Raw genomic sequence first — 19,072 nt, 5'->3', positions numbered from 1 at the left:
GTATTTTTGTGTGTTTATATTAGTGTGTGTGCAAGTGTGTTTGTGTGCGTTTGTCTATATGATGTGTGGTTGTGTATTTGTGTGTGTGTGTGTGTGTGTGTGTGCGTGCGCGTGTGTGTGTGTGTGTGTGTGTGCCTATGTGAATCTGTATATGTGTGTGTGTGTCTGTTTATATTAGTGTTTGTGTGTTTATATGCATGTATCTATATGTGTGTATGTAAACGTGTATTAGTGTGTGTGTGTGTTTTATATGCGTTTGTCTATATAATGTGTGTGTGAATGTGTATTTGTTTGTCCATGTGTGTGTTTGTGTGTGTGTGTGTGCGCGTGTGTGCTTATGTGAATCTGTATTTTTGTGTGTTTATATTAGTGTGTGTGCAAGTGTGTTTGTGTGCGTTTGTCTATATGATGTGTGGTTGTGTATTTGTGTGTGTGTGTGTTTATATGCGTTTGTCTGTATAATGTGTATGTGCGTGTGTGAACGTGTATTTTTGTGTCTGTGTGCGTGTGCGCATTTTTGAAATTGAAAGCAAGTGAAGGGCGCCCCCTAACGACGGCTAGCGGCTTTGCCGGGTTTTAGCCACCCTTGACGACCCCGATGACCTCGCGGGCCGGTGTGAGGCTTGCGTGGGGCCGTCCGTCACTCGTCACGCCGAGTCGCCGCGTGCTCGCCTCCTTATTATTCCCACTCGCGTTGACGACGACGACGGCCTTGACGTGTCATGCGGCGCTCGGCAGATACAGATGTATCCGCACAATCGGAACAATCGCTCGCTCGCAAAATGTTGACAAATGTTTCGACTTTATCAAAAGAAGGGGAGAGAGCTAGCTAATTGAATTGCTATCTAAGAGTGAATTTGTAAAGTAGAATCACTCCATTACTATTATATATCAAACTGGCTATCTAGCAAGCTAGCTATTTGATAGCTATTAGCTATCCATCTAGCTAACTATCTAGCCAGATATCTGAGTTATCTATTAGTTAGCTATCTATTTGAGTTACTTCCGGGTTGAGTGAACGCTGGTGCATGTGGCGGCCGCTGCTCACCCACAGAAAAAAGTATCTTGTGACTGTAAAGTGACCTTGAGAGTTTTAAAAGGCACTTAGAAATGAAATGTAGTATGATGGGAAACTTTTTTTTTTCCCAGGCAAGACTGACTTTGTGAGAGAGTAGTTTTGGATTGGAGTTAGCTAGCAAATAATGCAAAGTTCCCCCTTGTGGGACTAATCTATCTATCTATCTATCTATCTATCTATCTATCTATCTATCTATCTATCTATCTATCTATCTATCTATCTATCTATCTATCTATCTATCTATCTATCTATCTATCTATCTATCTATCTATCTATCTATCTATCTATCTAGCTAGCTAGCTAGCTATTTGAGTCAGGAAAGATATTGGCTATCTATTAGCCATCCATTAGCTGGCTAGCGTTCTATCTATTTGAGTTATTTCTGGGTTGAGTGAACGCTGACGCATGTGGCTGCCGCTGCTCACCCACAGAAAAAAGTCCTGTGACTAATAAGTGTCCTTGAGAGTTTTGAAAGGCGCTTAGAAATGAAATGGATTATGATTGTTTTTAAAATGGGGGCCATTTTTGGCGGGCATTTTGGCCCACACGCTGGTTTGGTTTTCCCGGGCCATCTCAAATTCAGTGGCGGGCCAGATCGCGGCCCTCGGGCCTCAACTTTGCAAGCGCTTCGAAAAGACAGAAATTTGTCGGGCGGCCTCACCGGCAGCTGTCGGCAGAGAAGAAGTAGAAGAATCTGCGGACACGGTCAAAGGTCGTCCTTCGGAGGCAAACAGGTGGCGGGGCGCGTCTTCGCTTTCCATCGAGGGCATGGAGGTCGGGGCTGAAAAAGCGGGTCTGAAAAGGCCCAATTCCTCGTCCTGAGCATGCTGCCTTCTCAGGGCCACCTGGGAGGGAAGAAACCACTTGAAGTGGCTGGGGGTCGCGGGGGGGTCGCGGACGCTTACCTGAGCGGCCATGACACGCTGTCTCTCTGCGATCAGCTTGCACTTGTCGCACTGGCAGTCCTTCCACGGGCAGAAGCGCTTGTGGCCCTTCAGCTGCGACACGTAGCCGTGATGGCGGCAGCGGGAGCACTTGGGCATCCGGGGGGCCCCCCGCGGCGGGCGCGGCGGCGAAGCCGACGCAGGCAGCTTGCTCATGGTCGGCCGCGATGGCATCTGAGCCGTCGCGGTTGCGCTCGCTATGAAGATGGCAAAGGGATGGACGGGGGGAGGGGGGGAGGATGCCGGCCCTCCCCCGTCAGGCCGTCAAGTAGCAACTAAAGTGTGGGAGTGATTAGCCACAATCTCCATTTGCAGTGAACACTCACTTTTGCCTTCTTTCTTTTCTTTCAACTAAATAAGCCTTCAAACTAGACAGAATACAGTCATACCTCATCTTACAAACTTCATTGGTTCCCAGAAAGTCGTTGTAAGGCCAAAAGTGTGTATTCCAAACATTAATTTCCCATAGGAAACCATTAAAATGAGAATAATCCGTGCCCAGGTCCCAAAAAATATCCTGTGACTGTAAAGGGTCCTTGGGAGTTTTGAAAGGCGCTTTTCAATGTCATGCATTATTATTATAATTATAAAACATCATTTTCGACTAACTTGAAAAGAAGAAGAATTTTCGACAAAACAAGCCTTAAAACTACACAAAATACAGTGAGACCTCAACTTATGAACTTCATTGGTTCCCAAAAAGTGTGTCTAAGGCCAAAAGGGTGTGTTCCAAACATCAATTTCCAATAAGAAACAATTAAGATGAGAATAATCCGTTCCCAGGTGCCCATAAAACCTCATTTTCGACTAAATAAGCCTTAAAACGACACAAAATAGACCTGATTTTAAAATTTTGTATTGTAATTGAAGAAATAAACTGAACTGAATAATCAAGTCATTTTATTGACCTTAGTGATGGTCCGTCTGTGTAAGCTCTCAGTGGTACAGGAGTGGTCCATCCATCGATGAGAAGGTTTCTTCAGCCGTCATCTGTACAAAAGTGAAGGTTTCGGACGTTTCACTTCTCATCCAAGAGGCTTCGTCAGCGAACTAAAGTCTGACTGGTCGCATCGGCCCCATTTATATATCCCTATTGTCCAGACATGGCGGCGCCGGACACAGCTATGATAGGTCCCTACTCTCAGGTTGGGGGGGCAGGGGACCCCTCCCTGTGGCCCCACTGATTGTGCCTACATTCCTGACTAACGACTGGCCTATTACCCCCACTCCCCTCGGCATCACCTCATCAGCATTGCGAAAGTTGCCTAACCTGTTTTGCCTAAGCAGGCTATTGTATGAACGATCCAAATTGAACCTCACACCACCATATCGGTTTAATGAGGGATTTTGTTGTTTTATAAGAATCGCTTCTTTTACCCCCCTTTCAAAGCATCTATGTTCTTTCGCTAAGATTTTAACCTCATTGTCGTCAAATGAGTGGTTGCTAGCTTTTCAGTGCAAATGTACTGCCGATTGAGGTCCACTTATATTATCCCTGCGATGTTGATAAAGTCTTTTTTTGAGAATTTGTTGAGTCTCCCCAATGTACTGCTCTTTACAATTTTCATTCTTACAATGTATGGAATAAACTACATTACTTTGTTTTTCATTTGGTAGCCTATCTTTTGGATGCACTAATTTTTGCCTTAACGTGTTTATCGGTTTGAAATAAGTAGGAATTTTATGTTGCCAAAGGACTCTTTGTAATTTTTCAGAAACTCCTGCAATGTACGGTACTGCTACTCCTCTCCTTTTAGAATCTTGAGAATTATTGGTTACGTTCGCTATTCTTTCTTTCTGACATTTGTTGAATGACCACTGAGGGTACCCACAGTTAGTGAGTGCTCTCCTGATATGTTTTGACTCCTTTTCTCTACCTTCAGTGCTAGTTGGTATTAGTTTAGCCCTATGCTGGAGGGTTCTGATAACTCCTAGTTTATGTTGTAAAGGGTGGTTAGAGTCAAAAAGTAAGTATTGGTCAGTGTGCGTAGCCTTCCTAAAGACTTCTGTTTTTAGCGCTCTGTCCTCTTTTATAATTACTTTACAATCCAAGAAGGCTAGTTGGTTCTCTTGAATGTCCTCACGAGTAAATTTAATGTTGAAGTCTACAGAGTTGAGGATTGAATTTCTTGTTTCTTAATGATGACAAAAGTATCGTCCACATATCTAAACCAGTGTCTAGGTTTTGTCCCTGGGAAGGATGTGAGGGCCTGTTTCTCCATCTCTTCCATGTAAAGATTAGCCACTATGGGTGAAACTGGTGAGCCCATAGCACAACCATGAATTTGTTTATAAAATGTTTCCCGAAATTGAAAATACGTAGTATTAAGGCAGATTTCTAATAATTGGCAGATGTGATCCGGTTTCAGTTTGGTTCTTTCATGCAGAGAAACATCCGCCAGCAGCCTCGTCCTCACCACTGAGACTGCTGCTGGGGTTGGGACAGATGGCAAGAGAGAAGTCACATCGTATGATGCCAATGTTTCCTCAGGTTCCAATATGAGGTCTTTGATCCTCTCTACAAACCCTGTGGTGTTCTCTACGTGATATTCTGTCTTACCAACCAATGGAGCTAAAATAGTTTTTAAATATTTGGCTACATTGTATGTAGAGGAGTCAATGCTACAAACAATGGGTCTGAGGGGGAACCCTTCTTGATGTATTTTTGGCAGGCCATAGATACATGGCGTGGCCTCTCCCGGCTATCATCTAAAATACATCTGTTTGTTTTCCTTTCTCTAACTTTTGGAGACAGTCAATCATTTCTTTCTTGTATCTATTGGAAGGGTCCCTTTTTAGTTGCTCATAAGTGTTAGAATCACTGATTAACCTAATTATTTTGTCTTCATCATCCAATGTGTTGAGAAGCACTGTACATCTGCCCTTGTCTGCTGGTAAAATAGTCATATATGTATATATATATATATATATATATATATTTTTGTCTTTTTTTCTGGGAACTTAGTGATGGTCGTTGTCAATGGACGATGAGCTTCCCGGTTGCCTCTTGATGATATCCGAGTGAAGTTGCCGTGCTTTGTCGGCGATCATACCCTCACTCACACTGTCCCCCGCTCGCTGCTTTTCGTTCATCCAAATCAACAGAAGTTTTTCAACCTCTTCCATTGCCCGAGACCGTTGCTTAGTTACAACGCGGGCACACCCTTTAATAGCTTCCTTGTTCTGAAGGATGGTAGCCCCGGTCCACTTATAGATAGATTTTTTTCCCCTTTTGGTCCTGCAGATGTGGAAGGAACACTCGTTCTGGGTTTTCTATTCGAAGATATTGGCAAAACAAAATGGCGTCAGTCGGTCTTGCTAACGTTGCTAACCGAGAAACCAATGAGACTAAATTCTTCTTCTTTTGCCGATTTGAAAAGGATATAGCTCCGGTGCAGCCGTCACAACCTGGAGCTGAACACGCTGAAGACAGTTGAGATGATGGTGGACTTCCGCAAACATCCATCACGGCAGCTCCCCCTCACACTATCCAAGTGCCTGTGTGTCAACCGTTGAGACCTTCAAGTTCCTGGGAATCACAGTCTCCCGGGACATGAAGTTAGCTGGTGAGCTGTTGGCTATCTGGCTATCTATTAGCTGTGATTGTAAAGTGTCAGTTTTGAAAGGCGCTTATAAATGAAATGGATTATGATGATGATTATGATTATTATAAAAATGTCATTTGGCCATTTGACCTTCTTCAAGTGATCAGGTGAGCTTCTTCAAGCAAATGTCCATTTTGGTCCAGCAGGACGATTTGAGGTCGTCGCTGCGACGGTTGAGAATTGTCCGAGGTTCCCTGAACGCACCGTGGCCTAGCAACCAAAACAGCTCCGCAAGTGGCCTTGCGTCAACTGTTGTCCAGCGGACTTTTTTCCTCCTCTTTTTGTTTGTTTTGGTCGCCATGCCCAAAAAGAAGGAGAAGAAAGCAGAGGAGGACGAAAAGCCAAAGAAAAAGCCGAGTCCGCCGGCTGCCGCCCAAGACAAAGACAAAGAGAAGAACCGCTATCGCCTTCAACTCGGCTTCTTGAGCGACGAGCTCGAAAGGTGAGTCGCTCACTCGCTCGCCGCTACTCAAATGCAGACGTTCATCCACACGCGTCACCTTTGCCACTGGAGAAAAGACGTGACTTGAATTCTAGCAAATTTGCACGATTTAAAGTGCTAGATATAAAAATTGTGACTTTAAATCTCGCAAATTTGCGAATTTAAATCGTGCAAATATAAAAATTGTGACTTCACAAAATTTGCAAATTTGCGACTTTAAATCGAGCAAATTTGTGACTTTAAATCGAGCAAATGTGCGAGTTTGAAACTGTCAAACTTGTGCCTTTTTTTCTCATAAACATGGATGGCAATGTTAGAAATGTCTTGGCTTCACCGAAGCCAAGTTCGAAGACCGACCAGGAGCCTCTTGGCCACTCGGATCATCGGGCGCCATTGCCCGAAATCAAGTGAGCTCGATGTACGGTGATACCTCAGCATTCGCTCACCAACTTTTCACCTCACCGACATGAAATTTGCAAGCATATATAATCTTGGCAGACAAATTAGTTTTCAGCAAGCGAACCAAACCACACGCAGCCTCACAGTAGTTTCATTTGAGTGCAGACATGGTTGGTTATCGAGTGTAGTACTTTTGCCATTACGGGAGCGAAAAAGACCCCACCACAGGCTAGTTTTAAGCCGATGAGGACACAAAAGGAAGGAGATCGTCGAAAAACACCAAGCAGGTGTGCGTTGGTGTGACTTAGCGTCCCAGTAGCAGTATGCTAAGTGGCTAAGGGTGTTGTCTCAGGCAATAGAAGAGGTTGAAAAACTTCTGTTGATTTGGATGAACGAAAAGCAGCTAGCAGGGGACAGTGTGAGTGAGGCGAATATCGCCGAGAAAGCACAGCAACTTCACTCGGACCTGTGCAGGCGCAGGCGGGGCCGACAGCGCCCCCCGTTGGTCGCCAACCAGATCATGACATAAAATGACTTCATCATCCAGTACAATTTATTTCTTTCATTACAATATAAAAACACATTTATTGTACATAAAATAAGGTCTATTTTGTGTTGTTTTAAGGCTTATATAGTAGAAAATTTTGTTTTATGGGGACCTGGGAACGGATTATTCTCATTTTAATGGTTTCCGATGGGAAATAAATGTTTGGCAGACAAACCTTTCGCCTCACACACAGTTTCTCTGAACCAATTAAGTTTGTAAACTGAGCTATCACTGTATCTTGTGTAGTTTTGAGGCATATTTAGCAGACAGTGATGTTTTATGGGGACCTGGGACCAAATTATTCTCATTTTAATGGTTTCCTATGGGAAATTAATGTTTGGAATACACACTTTTATCTCATTTCGCTTTCACTGCCGACGTTTTCTCGGACGCTTTCCCGAACCGCCGATGGACCCGACCTGTGCAGAGAGCAAGCGAAATGCCAACGCCTGGAACGGGAGAAGGCGGCGCTGGCGCGGCGCTGCGCCTCGGCCGAGACGGACAAGAAGGACGCGGTGGACTACCTGAAAGCGGAGCTGCTGAGCAAAGAGGACGAGGCCGAGCGGCTGGCCCAAAGGCTCCAGCGGAGTCTGGACCAAACCCCGCCAGACGGCGGCGGCGTCCTGACCCGATCGGAGGCCGATGACCTCCGGGAACGCGTCCGGCGGCTGGAGGAGGACAACGCGGGCCTCGGTGAGCCGCATTTTTTCATTCTGGAGCAAGGCAGTTTGTGAAGGAGGATCCTGGCGTGACGTCACCAACAAGGGGGGCGGGACTTCCTGAAACTCGCCATTCCGAGTGCATTTTGGTATCAGTTTTGGGACACTTTACGTCAATTGTATTTTTTTATTTTTTTGCATTTGACTCAGAGGATCAGCCTGCGTGGTTTGCCTGTTGTAGATGCTATCAAACGTTTTTCCCATGTCACTTAGGAAACCAAAAAAATGCTGTCGGTTGTCCTTTAAAGTGCATTTAAATAGCTTTCAGATGATTGTTCTTTGACAAATAATAAGGAAATCACGCCATTTTTAATTTTGGAAAGATGAGGGCATTTTCTGCCTGTAATCACGCAGTTAAAACAATGAAAATCAGTGAGCGAATTCTTTATGACACTTTAAACGATCATAACTTTCGTCATTTTTGGCAGATCTTAACGAGTAAGGTACCATCGGAAAGCTTTTGGAATTCTAAACAAGAACAGAAAACACAAGAAAAGATTGAAAATATAAATGAGCAAATATCAACCATCGAATGCAGGCAGATTTTTGTCAGAAATCCAAAATGGCCGTCACTCAATACTAGGAAAGAAAATTGCCAGCTCTAGAAATATAGATGCTAATGCTTCTTTTTGCTTGAAACTTACCAGTTATGGAGAAATATATATATTCTACCACTTCTATGGGTTATAAAAATACAACGTACTCACCTTCATAAACTGCAGCGTTAGCAAAAAGAGCGTCAACTTCAATCCATTTTTGAGGGGGATTTTTCTGCCTGTAATTACACACAATGAAACAATGAAAATCTGTGACCGAGTAAACACGCTCAATATTTTCGTTATTTAAGTTATTAATTGGAATGATTTAGCGATCATTTATTCGATTGCATATTAAATCATCTGTATTCTTCAGTATTTGATGTCTAGAGCGAAATATAAGTGACAAATTAGCAAATATCAACCATCGAATGCAGGCAGATTTTCGTCAGAAATCCAAAATGGCTGTCATTGAATACAAGGAAAGAAAATTGCTAGCTCTAGAAATATTGATGCTAATGCTTCTTTTTGCTTGAAACTTGGCAGTTATGGAGAAAAATATACAATCTACTACTTCTATGAGTTATATTAATACAACGTACTCACCTTTATAAACTGTAGTGGTAGCAAAAAGAGTTTCTCGTCGTCGTATTAGGAAATCTCAAGAACCAGCATGGAGGGAAACGTGTAATACAACATCGATAAATACATAGATATAGATATATAGCTAGCTAGTGCTACAAAAGCTAGCTAAAAAGATCTTTAGCTAGCTATATTGTCTAGCTGGCTAGATATCTATTAACTATCTAGCTATCTATATACTGATGCTATCTTTTTCACTGGCTAGCTATCTAGCTCGCTGGCTGTTGGCTATCTATTAGCTAGCTGGCTAGCTTTCTATCTATTTGAGTTACTTCCGTGTTGCATGTGGCTGCCTCTGCTCACCCACAGAAAAACTGATCCTGTGACTGTTAAGTGACCTTGAGAGTTTTGAAAGGCGCTTATAAATGAAATGGATTATTATAATTATATTTACTATTATTATTATATGTCATCATAAACTACATAGCTTGGAAAATCCTAGCAAAGACCATGGCGTACAGAGTGCACTCGCTGGACAGAAACAATCACAGTGGAATATATTAGCTAGCTACCTAGCTGGCTATCCTTTTGCTTTCTATTAGCTATCTGTCTAACTACCTAGCCAGCTATCTATTTGCTATCCTTTTTCTATATATTAGCTAGCTACCTAGCTGGCAATATATTTGCTATCTATTCGCTAGCTACCTAGCTGACTATCTATTTGCTCTCCATTTGCTATCTATTAGCTATCTGTCTCGCTAGCTAGCTACGTAGCTGGTTATTTATTAGCTATATGGCTTCTAGCTAGTTAGCTAACTAGACTAGCTGGCTATCTATTAGCTATGTGTTTGCCAGATGGCTAGCTGTCTATCTATTTGAGTTACTTCCGGGTTGAGTGAACGCTTAGAAATGAAATGTATTATTATTAATATCATATCGGTCAGTGTAGGGTAGCTACTTGATTGATATGAAAGTGCGCGTGAGACGAAATGACGCTCCTCTCCGGCACCCCCTAGTGGCCCGGCTGGCGACGGCGACGACGGCGGCGGAGATCCTCGACCAGCAGAGGGAGCGGCTGGTGGGCGACTTGGCGGCGGCGGAGAAGAAGATGGCGGACCGCGAGGACCAGCACGCCGCGCAGCTGAAAGCGCTGCTGGAAAAACACAAGTGAGAAGGAGGTCGACGCTCGAGGCACCCCAAAAATGTCAAATCCGGAATAGTATAGAGAGCTAATAGGTCGCGAATAGATAGCCATTAGCTAGCTAATAGTTAGCTTCTAGCTAACCATTTAGATACTAATAATAATAATAGTCCATTTCATTTGTAAGCGCTTTTCAAAACTCTCAAGGCCACTTTACAGTCACGGGATACGTTTTTTTTCTGTGGGTGAGCAGCGGCAGCCACACAAGCCAGTGTTCACTCAACCTGGAAGTAACTCAAATAGATAGAAAGCTAGCTCACGAGCTAATGGATACAGTAGCTAATAGTTAGCTATCTAGCCAGCTAGATAGTTGCCAGATATATCACTAATAGCTAGCTAGATAGCTAATATATAGCCAGCTAGACAGCTGATAGCAATATTTATGGAAATAATAATTGTCATAATACATTTCATTTTTAAGTTCCTTTCAAAACTCTCAAGGTCATTTTACAGTCACGGGATAAGTTTTTTTTCCTGTGGGGTAGCAGCGGTCGCCAGACGTGCCAGCGTTCACTCAATCCGAAAGTAAATCAAAAAGATAGAAAGCTAGCTAGCTAGTAGATAGTTAATAGCTAGCTAGATAGCTAGCCATTTAGTTAATCAATAATAATAATAATAATACATTTCATTTGTAAGCTCCGTTCAATAGGTAACTGATAGCCAGCTAACCATCCAGCCAGCCAGCCAGCCCATAGACAGCTAGCTAGCTTGATAGATAGCTAACAGATAGCCAGCCAGCTAGCTAGATAGCTAGTAGATACAATCATGTTGTTGTAATGCAATCGCTAATAGATAGCTAGCTAGCGAGCTAGATAGCTAGCCAGTCCGCTAGACAGCTAATAGATAGCAAATAGGTAGCTAGCTTGAAAGCTAGCGAGACTGTCACAAGTGATTTCTTATAAGGAATTCTGTTTTTGTGTTCTCAAGGTCACTTTACAGTCACCAGATCGTTTTTTCTGCGGGTGAGCAGCGGCAGCCACACGCGCCAGGGTTCACTCAACCCAGAAGAAACTCAAATAGATCAAAAGCTAGCCAGCTAGCTTACATATAGCTAATAGATAGCCACCTAGTCTAGTTAGCTAACTAGCTAGATTGCCATATAGCTAAGAAATAACCAGATAGCGAGCTAGACAGATAGCAGATAGATAGCAAATAGATAGGCAGCTAGCTAATAAATAGCAAATATATTGCCAGCTAATCGATAGAAAACGGATAGCAAATAGATAGATGGCTAGGTAGCTCGACAGATAGCTGATAGAAAGCAAATAGAGAGCAAAAGGATAGCCAGCTAAAAAGCTAGCTAATAGATATCAAATATATTGCCAGCTAGGTAGCTAGCTAATGGATAGAAAATGGATAGCTGGTTAGGTAGCTAGACAGATAGCCAATAGAAAGCAAATAGATAGCAAAAGGATAGCTAGGTAGCTAGCTAATATATTCCACCACGATTGTTTCTGTCCAGTGAAGCGAGCACACTCTGTACTCACAGCCGTATATCATTGCTAGCTAGCTAGCTAGCTAATACATAGCTAATAGTAAAATAGAATAGAAAGCTAGCTAGCCAACACATCGCTAATAGTAGTTAATAGATAGCTAGCCAGACGCTAAATAGATAGCCACGCAGCTAATGGATAGCTAGCGAGATAACTACCCAGCTAGACAGATAGCTAATAGATAGCAAATAGCTAGCAAGGTATTTACGATGCAGACGACATGTTTGGACGGAGCGCCGTCACCAGACATTTTCAAAATTCACAATCAATTCATTGGAATTAACTCATTCACTGCCATTCACCAATTTATTTGGGCTTAAAAGCGGCGCACACATGTCCCTGTTCCACTGCTGAAAAGGATGCTTTGATCCTCTCCCTTTTCATCTAGAACTAGAATATCTAGAATATTAAATAAAGCAAACGTTTGATTTGAATAAAAATCCTTCCTTTTTTTTTCTTGAAGAAGTTGTGGGCCACCCGGGCGGAGATGTTTTGTAAATTGTACGCCCGACGGAAAAGTTGCACGCCCCGGGCGTCCGGGCAGACGTTATTTCAGACACTGCAAGTTGTTCAAGTGATTTCGTGTCTGCACCGCGGACAGTCTGGGGGAGCCGGAGCCAGAGCCGGAGTCGGAGTTGAAGACAGAGTCGGAGCCGGAGCCAGAGCCAGAGTCGGAGTTGAAGACAGAGTCGGAGCCGGGGCCAGAGCCGGAGCCGGAGTCCCTGAGCCGCACCGACCGCCTGTCGGAGAAGGCCCAGCAGCTGGCCCGCGAGAACCAGGCCCTGCGACAACAGAAGGCCCGCCTGGCGGCCGACGTGGCCGTCCTGGAGGAAACCGTCCGCAAAATGGCTCGACGTAGCTGCCGACGCAACAGGGTAATAATAATAGTAATAATAATAATAATAATAATAATAATAGTAATACATTGGATTTCTCAGCGCATTTCAAAACTCTCAAGCTTAGTAGATAGCTAATAGATAGCCAACAGATAGCTAGCTAGCCATCTAGATAGTTATATAGCTAATTGCCAGCCAGCTAATATACTGAGTAGCTAGCTAGCTATATAATAGATAGCTAATAGATAGCCAGCCAGAGAGCTAGCTAGATAGCTAATAGATAGCTAACCAGATAGCTTTTTACAGATAGCTAACAGATAGATAGGTAGCTGGATAGCTAATAGTAAGGCAGCACGATAGCGAGACATCGAATAGATAGCCAGTTACCTAGCTAGTTATCTAGCTAATAAATAGCTAACAGATTTATGTGGGATGCTTTTCCTGACATAAGCCTCTGTATTTATCTGGGCTTGGGACCGGCACAAGAAGACTTGTGTCCCTTTTTGTGGCTACAGAACAAGCAACTCGCTCCAAAACACAATAATGTTGAACCGCCCCACAGAAGGCCTTGAAGGCCGTCAGGGGGGGCTCGCCCGTGGGAATGTTACCATGGCGGCTGGCGCCATGGTAACATTTTGCACACGACACTAATTCTTGTTCAACTCTTGTTAACTCTTTCACTGCCATTCACAAATTGATAATGTTTGTTTAAATTGTTTAAAGTGCTATCGAAACCAATATGGATGCATTGCATTGTATTTTGTATATCCGCCCTCATTTCAAGCAAACATAACTCCAGACCCATATCAGTTAGGAATTAACGTTTTTTTTCAGGCTGTAGCGATGAAAAGGTTTCTTCAGCCGCTATCTTCTTTCAAGGCGTTGGATGTTTCGCTTCTCATCCAAGAGGCTTCGTCAGCGAACTAAAAATTTGCTGGTAGTTTATATAGTTTATTTGCTGATAGTTTATATATAAAAATGGAAATGGGTAAAAAAAGATAAAGAAATATATTAAAAGATAGATAAAGAAATACTGTTTCTGCCTAGCAACAAGTGACTCGTGGTGTTTTTTTGACTCTTATTTTGCAGCCAACGACCTGCCTGCAGTGTGATGAGGTCATCGCGAGTCCAAGCGGCCATTGATTGACGTTTATTGTGACATGATGACATCATCATGGATGACATCACAACGCGATGTATAAACAAGAGGCGCGTTGCAAAGTACACGTTGATAAATACACTTTAATTTCAAATGGATACAAAGCGATAAAGCAGACAAGTTGCTGATCTCAGATCAGCGCTATTTACAGCTAGCCTCAACCAATGACAACTTTCGTGGCGGATTTCAACTCAATTAAATTTAAAAAAAGATGGTGGCCACCATAGCGAGCGGCAGAGAAGGCGAGGACCACTTGGGCTAACCGACTTGCTAACCCGCAAGTCGCTAATGCTAGCCTGGGACTTTTGAAACACATTTTGGGTGTCGCTAATGCTAGCCTGGGACCTTTGAAAAACACTTTGGGCGTGGCGAATAATTAGCTTGGGACTTTTGAAAAACTTTGGGTGTCGCTAATGCTAACTTGGGACTTTTGAAAACCACTTTGGGCGTGGCTAACATCTCAGGGGCTAAAAATAGCCTCAAAGCCAAAGTCGCCCTGTACTTGAAGTACCTGTCGAGTGAGTGGGATTAACGAAAAGGAGCCTCCCTTGCGCTAGCGTTAGCCTCGGAGCGGCTAATCGAAGGCGCCACGGCGCGTGGGGCTCGGCGACATCTTGCGGCCCAGCCGAGGGGTTCCCTGAGGGGGACAAAAGACGGCGTCAGACCGACCGGCGTCCGATCGCCTGAAAAGCGGCGACGGGACGCGGCACGTACGGGCGACGGCGCCTTGGAGAAGTTGACGTGGGCGTACAGCAGGACGGCGATGTCCTTGTGGCCGGCTTCCAGAGCGATGGACAGCGCGTTGCTTTCGTCCTGGACAAAGAAAGTCAAAGTGGGATTTCGTGACGTCCATTTTGGGGGCCGTCCTCATTTCAAGATGGCGGCTAAAGGGAAGGAGAGCTTGCTGTCTAGCTAGTTATCTATCTGGCTAGCTACCTAGCTAGCTATCTATTTGCAATTTATTAGCTATCTAGCTGGCTGGCCAGCTATCTATAAGCTTAATAGCTATCTAGCTATCTATCTATTGGTTATCTATTACGAATAAAGGTTTTCGGATTCTGATTAGCTCGCTAGCTCACTCTCAAGATGGCGGTAAAAGGGAAGTAGAGCTTGCTGTCTAGTTAGTTATCCATCTGGCTAGCTACCTTGCGAGCTATCTATTTGCAATCTAATAGCTATATAGCCGGCTGGCTAGCTATATATTAGCTTAATAGCTATCTAGATAGTTATCTATTAGATAGCTAGCTCACTTTCAAGATGGCGGCAAAAGGGCTGTCTAGCTAGTAATCTATCTGGCTAGCTACCTAGCTAGCTATCTATTTGCAATTTATTAGCTATATAGCTGGCTGGCTAGCTATATATTAGCTTAATAGCTATCTAGATAGTTATCTATTAGCTAGCTAGCTCACTTTCAAGATGGCGGCAAAAGGGCTGTCTAGCTAGTAATCTATCTGGCTAGCTACCTAGCTAGCTATCTATTTGCAATTTATTAGCTATATAGCTGGCTGGCTAGCTATATATTAGCTTAATAGCTATCTAGATAGTTATCTATTAGCTAGCTAGCTCACTTTCAAGATGGCGGCAAAAGGGCTGTCTAGCTAGTAATCTATCTGGCTAGCTACCTAGCTAGCTATCTATTTGCAATCGAATAGCTATATAGCTGGCTGGCTATCTATTAGCCTAATAGCTATCTAGCTAGTTATCTATTAGCTATCTATTAGCTAGCTCACTTTCAAGATGGTGGCAAAAGGGAAGGAGCGTGCTGTCTAGCTAGTTATCTATCTGGCTAGCTATCTATTTGCAATCTAATAGCTATCTAGCTAGCTGGCTGGCTATCTATTAGCATATTAGGTATCTAGCTAGTTATCTATTAGCTAGCTAGCTCACTTTCTGTCTATTTGAGTTACTTTCGGGTTGAGTGAACGCACGTGGCTGCCGCTGCTCACCCGCAGAAAGACTGATCCCGTGACCGTAAAGTGAGGACCTTGAGAGTTTTGAAAGGCGCTTGGAAGTCAAAGGGATGGGGCGGCGACTCACGCTGTCGCTGAGCGTGGCGTCGGCGCCGGGCTGGGCCAGCAGCAGCTTGACCATGTCGGCGTGGCCGTGCTCGCTGGCGCACATCAGCGCCGTGGAGCCCTCGTCGTCCTGCACGTTGACGTCGGCGCCGTTGGCCAGCAGCGCCCGCGCCATGTCCATGCGGCCGTGGCTCACCGCCAGCATCAGGCCCGTCTGGCCCGCCTGCGGGCGGGCGCAAAGCAAGCAAACGCAAACGCAAACGCACCTTCAAGGACAAGCGACACCTCCGGACAAGTTGCGGCCATCATTTGAAAATCACTTCTAGTGACTTCCACTGAGCGCATTTGACAAAGATTCCACCGGAAAAAATGATATATTTGACCTTTTAACACGCAAATTTGAGACATTTAAAGTCACTAATTTTCCAGATTTAAACTCGCAAATTTGCACCTTTCAAACTTGCAAATTTGCCGGATTTAAAGTCGCAAATTGGCTCGATTCAAACTTGATTTGAATTTGAGTGTCGGTGACCTTTGACCCACCTGACTGGCGCGGGCGTTGACGTCGCCCTTCCCAAAGAGCTCCTCCACCACGCGCATGTCGCCGGGCGTCTCCACGGCGGCTAGCGCCGCTAGCATGATGGGCGTGTAGCCCGCCTTGTTCTGCTGGTTCACGTCGCACACGTCTGCCGCACGCGCGAGCGAGCGGCTTTTGAGCGGGTGTGGACGGCGAGCGAGCGACGCGGCGGCGGCGGCGGCCGGCGACTCACCGGCATCCAGAAGCTTCTTGACGACGGCAAAGTTGGAGTGCGACACGCTGTAGTGCAGCGCCGTGTTGCCGTTGCCGTCGGCCATGTTGACCACGTGGCGCGGCAGGTCCGGCGAGACGGCGGCCAACGCCGCCAGGTAGTCCGACACGGCGGACGCAGACGCCGCCTTCTGGCTGGAAGCTCGGAACCACTCGTGCTGCACCGCGTTGACGCTCGCCTGCTGCGGGGGGGAAAGGAGCGCCCGTGCGTATGTGGAACGTCGCGGCTTGGAATTGAAGCGGATTGACAATCTCTTTTTCGCCAATGGATGCTACAGCTTCGTATTTGCTTTCAACTTGTAGTAGACGTGCACATTCCACCATGACGTCCCTGATCCACCGCTGAAAAGGACGCTTTGATGAATTTGTTGAATAACAACAACTATAATAATAATAATAATAATAATCCCCTTTAATTTCTAAGCGCCTTTTGAAAACTCAATGTCGCTTTAAAGTCACAGGATCAGTTTGTCTGTGGGTGAGCAGCGGCAGCCACACGCGTCAGCGTTCACTCAACCCGGAATAACTCAAATAAATAAAAAGCTGGCTAGCTATTAGATAGCTAACAGATAGCCAGCCAGCTAGCCAACAGATAGCCAGTTAGATAGCCAGCCATCAGCCTGCCAGCTAGCAGCTAGCCAGGCAGCTAATGTGAGCCGAATCTGCAGTAACAAAATATTTCAATGGAATAAATTGAAGTTAGTTTTTTTGTTTTGGTGTGAGAGAAGGCAAACGGAGTGAAAGTCTCACCAGGTCTTTGTGGCTCACGTGGTCGGGCTTGCTGAGATGAAGTTTCAGGACGTTGCAGGCCGCCAACATCTTCTCGCTGAGCTCGAACCTTTCGTGCGGCCACAAAGACAACAACAAAATTCAGTTTTCTGACACCCAACGACGTTTATTCAAAGCGCGCCAAGCTAATTATTTGCATTTTTGAGGGGGGCTGCTGGCGTTCGTTGCTAGCTATTGGCTATCTACTCGCTAGCTAGCTTTCTCTCTATTTGAGTTACTTCTGTTTACACCATCTTTAAGGAGGTTTGTTGTTTGTTCCGCCATTTTGTTTGACGTCTCAAGTACTAATGGCTATCTTTTCACTAGCTAATAGCTATCTATTCGCTGGCCAATGGCTATTTATTCAGTGTTTAATGGCTATTTATTCGCTAGCAATTGGCTCTCTATTCGCTAGCTATTGGCTAATCTATTCACTAGAAAGCTAGCTTTCTTTCTATTTGAGTTACTTCTGGTGTTTCTTTCGTTTACACCATCTTTAAGGATGTTTGTTCCGCCATTTTGTTTGAAGTCTCAAGTACTAATGGCTATCTATTCGCTGGCTAATGGATATCTATTCGCTATTGATAGTGTTTTATGCACATTAGTAAACATATTATGTTATTTCATGTTTAGCTTAGTACACATTATGATTATTGCACGTTTAATTTCAGTCTAATAGCATTATCAATCTTATTAGTTCAATAGTCGTTGCAAAGAAGCAACGGCTCCAACTTCAATCTAAGACCCTCCCAACACTGAGTTGCCCGGAGCTGATTGGACAACAGATCGCTGCTGTGGACATTCAAAAACTTGTCAGAGCGGGAGCTCGCTCTCTTTGTTTCCTATCTTTGTCCGTGTGCTCCTACCGAGACGAGAGAGTGCTTTTTCTGTCTCACGAGAATAAAGTAGTTTTTTGTTCACCATCTATCGTCGTCACTGATATTTTTAGCACTGAACTTCTTTGAACACCGAACCAGGAAAGAAACAAGAATTTAAACCCAACAGCTAGCTATTCACTATCTATTCGCTAGGTTTTAGCTGTCTATTCGCTAGCTAATAGCTATCTATTCGCTATCTATTCACTAGCTATTTGCTATCTATTCGCTAGGTTTTAGCTATCTACGTCTGTGTAAGCTCTCAGTGGTACAGGAGTGGTCCATCCATCGATGAGAAGGTTTCTTCAGCCGTCATCTGTACAAAAGTGAAGGTTTGGGACGTTTCGCCTCCTATCCAAGAGGCTTCGTCAGCGAACTAAAGTCTGACTGGTCGTATCGGCCCCATTTATATATCCCTAATGTCCAGACATGGCGGCGCCGGACACAGCTATGATAGGTCCCTACTCTCAGGTTGGGGGGGGCGGAGGACCCCTCCCTGTGGCCCCACTGATTGTTCCTACATTCCTGACTAACGACTGGCCTATTACCCCCATTCCCCCCGGCATCACCTTATCAGCATAACGACCCTCATCAGCATTGCGAAAGTTGCCTAACCTGTTTTGCCTAAGCAGGCTATTGTATGAACGATCCAAATTGAACCTCACCCCACCAGACCGCTTTAATTTAGCTATCTATTCGCTAGGTATTAGCTATCTATTCGCTAGCTAATAGCTATCTATTTGCTAGGTTTCAGCTATCTATTCGCTAGGTGTTAGCTATTTGCTAGGTGTTAGCTATCTATTCACTGGATATTAGCTACCTATTTGCTGGCTATTAGCTACCTATTCGCTAGCTATTCACTAGCTATTAGCTATCTATTTGTTAGGTTTTAGCTATCTATTCGCTAGCTAATAGCTATCTATTCACTAGGTATTAGCTATCTATTCGCTAGCTAATAGCTATCTATTTCCTAGGTATCAGCTATCTATTCGCTAGCTAATAGCTATCTATTCGCTAGGTATTAGGTATCTATTCGCTAGCTAATAGCTATCTATTTGCTAGGTA

General features: G+C 44.4%; 3 protein-coding genes across 6 annotated transcripts in view; 1 reads left to right on the top strand and 2 right to left on the bottom strand.

Moving 5' to 3' along the window:
* dmrt1 (doublesex and mab-3 related transcription factor 1) overlaps positions 1 to 2,692 on the bottom strand; it is a 13,416-nt gene extending 10,724 nt beyond the window's left edge. Inside the window, exons 1-2 of the mRNA XM_088995577.1 lie at positions 1,984 to 2,692; positions 1,740 to 1,923 (exon numbers count right to left, since the gene is read on the bottom strand). Coding sequence (XP_088851703.1) covers positions 1,740 to 1,923; positions 1,984 to 2,196 — 397 coding nt within the window. The 5' untranslated portion in view covers positions 2,197 to 2,692. The remainder of the gene's footprint in view (positions 1 to 1,739; positions 1,924 to 1,983) is intronic.
* A 2,362-nt stretch (positions 2,693 to 5,054) lies between these two features.
* On the top strand, positions 5,055 to 13,609 carry LOC148899855 (uncharacterized). Of its 2 annotated transcripts, XM_088995347.1 has the most exons (5): positions 5,062 to 6,069; positions 7,443 to 7,708; positions 9,869 to 10,019; positions 12,148 to 12,421; positions 13,472 to 13,609. In XM_088995347.1, the coding sequence occupies exons 1-5, from the start codon at positions 5,753 to 5,755 to the stop codon at positions 13,523 to 13,525; spliced, it is 1,062 nt and encodes a 353-aa protein (XP_088851473.1). In that variant the 5' UTR covers positions 5,062 to 5,752; the 3' UTR covers positions 13,526 to 13,609. The 2 variants fall into 2 exon arrangements, with proteins under 2 accessions (XP_088851474.1, XP_088851473.1); XM_088995348.1 differs by lacking the exons at positions 12,148 to 12,421; positions 13,472 to 13,609 and adding an exon at positions 10,981 to 11,257 and having other exon boundaries at positions 5,055 to 6,069.
* The window catches only part of kank1a (KN motif and ankyrin repeat domains 1a), a 25,605-nt gene continuing 20,139 nt past the window's right edge, over positions 13,607 to 19,072 (bottom strand). The window contains exons 7-12 of one of the 3 annotated variants that reach the window (XM_088995345.1): positions 17,115 to 17,202; positions 16,327 to 16,543; positions 16,100 to 16,242; positions 15,488 to 15,779; positions 14,256 to 14,354; positions 13,607 to 14,178 (exon numbers count right to left, since the gene is read on the bottom strand). In XM_088995345.1, the coding sequence (XP_088851471.1) occupies positions 14,021 to 14,178; positions 14,256 to 14,354; positions 15,488 to 15,779; positions 16,100 to 16,242; positions 16,327 to 16,543; positions 17,115 to 17,202 (997 nt within the window). In that variant the 3' untranslated portion in view covers positions 13,607 to 14,020. Of the gene's footprint in view, positions 14,179 to 14,255; positions 14,355 to 15,487; positions 15,780 to 16,099; positions 16,243 to 16,326; positions 16,547 to 17,114; positions 17,203 to 19,072 lie in introns of all 3 variants that reach the window. The other 2 variants (XM_088995344.1, XM_088995346.1) reach the window with 2 other exon arrangements.

Source organism: Hippocampus bargibanti, linkage group LG04 (genome assembly GCF_051943395.1).
Source record: "Hippocampus bargibanti isolate YZ-2025 linkage group LG04, ASM5194339v1, whole genome shotgun sequence".
Lineage (NCBI taxonomy): Eukaryota > Metazoa > Chordata > Actinopteri > Syngnathiformes > Syngnathidae > Hippocampus > Hippocampus bargibanti.
Note: the sequence above shows the minus strand (reverse complement) of the source record. Positions and strands in the feature narration are given on the sequence as shown.

Bases quoted from the DNA above. Each gene is read 5' to 3' on its own strand.
- LOC148899855 (XM_088995347.1), top strand. From the start codon at position 5,753: ATGTCCATTTTGGTCCAGCAGGACGATTTGAGGTCGTCGCTGCGACGG. The intron at 7,709-9,868 runs GTGAGCCGCATT...GGCACCCCCTAG, and splicing joins GGAGGACAACGCGGGCCTCG to TGGCCCGGCTGGCGACGGCG. The intron at 10,020-12,147 runs GTGAGAAGGAGG...CACCGCGGACAG, and splicing joins GCGCTGCTGGAAAAACACAA to TCTGGGGGAGCCGGAGCCAG.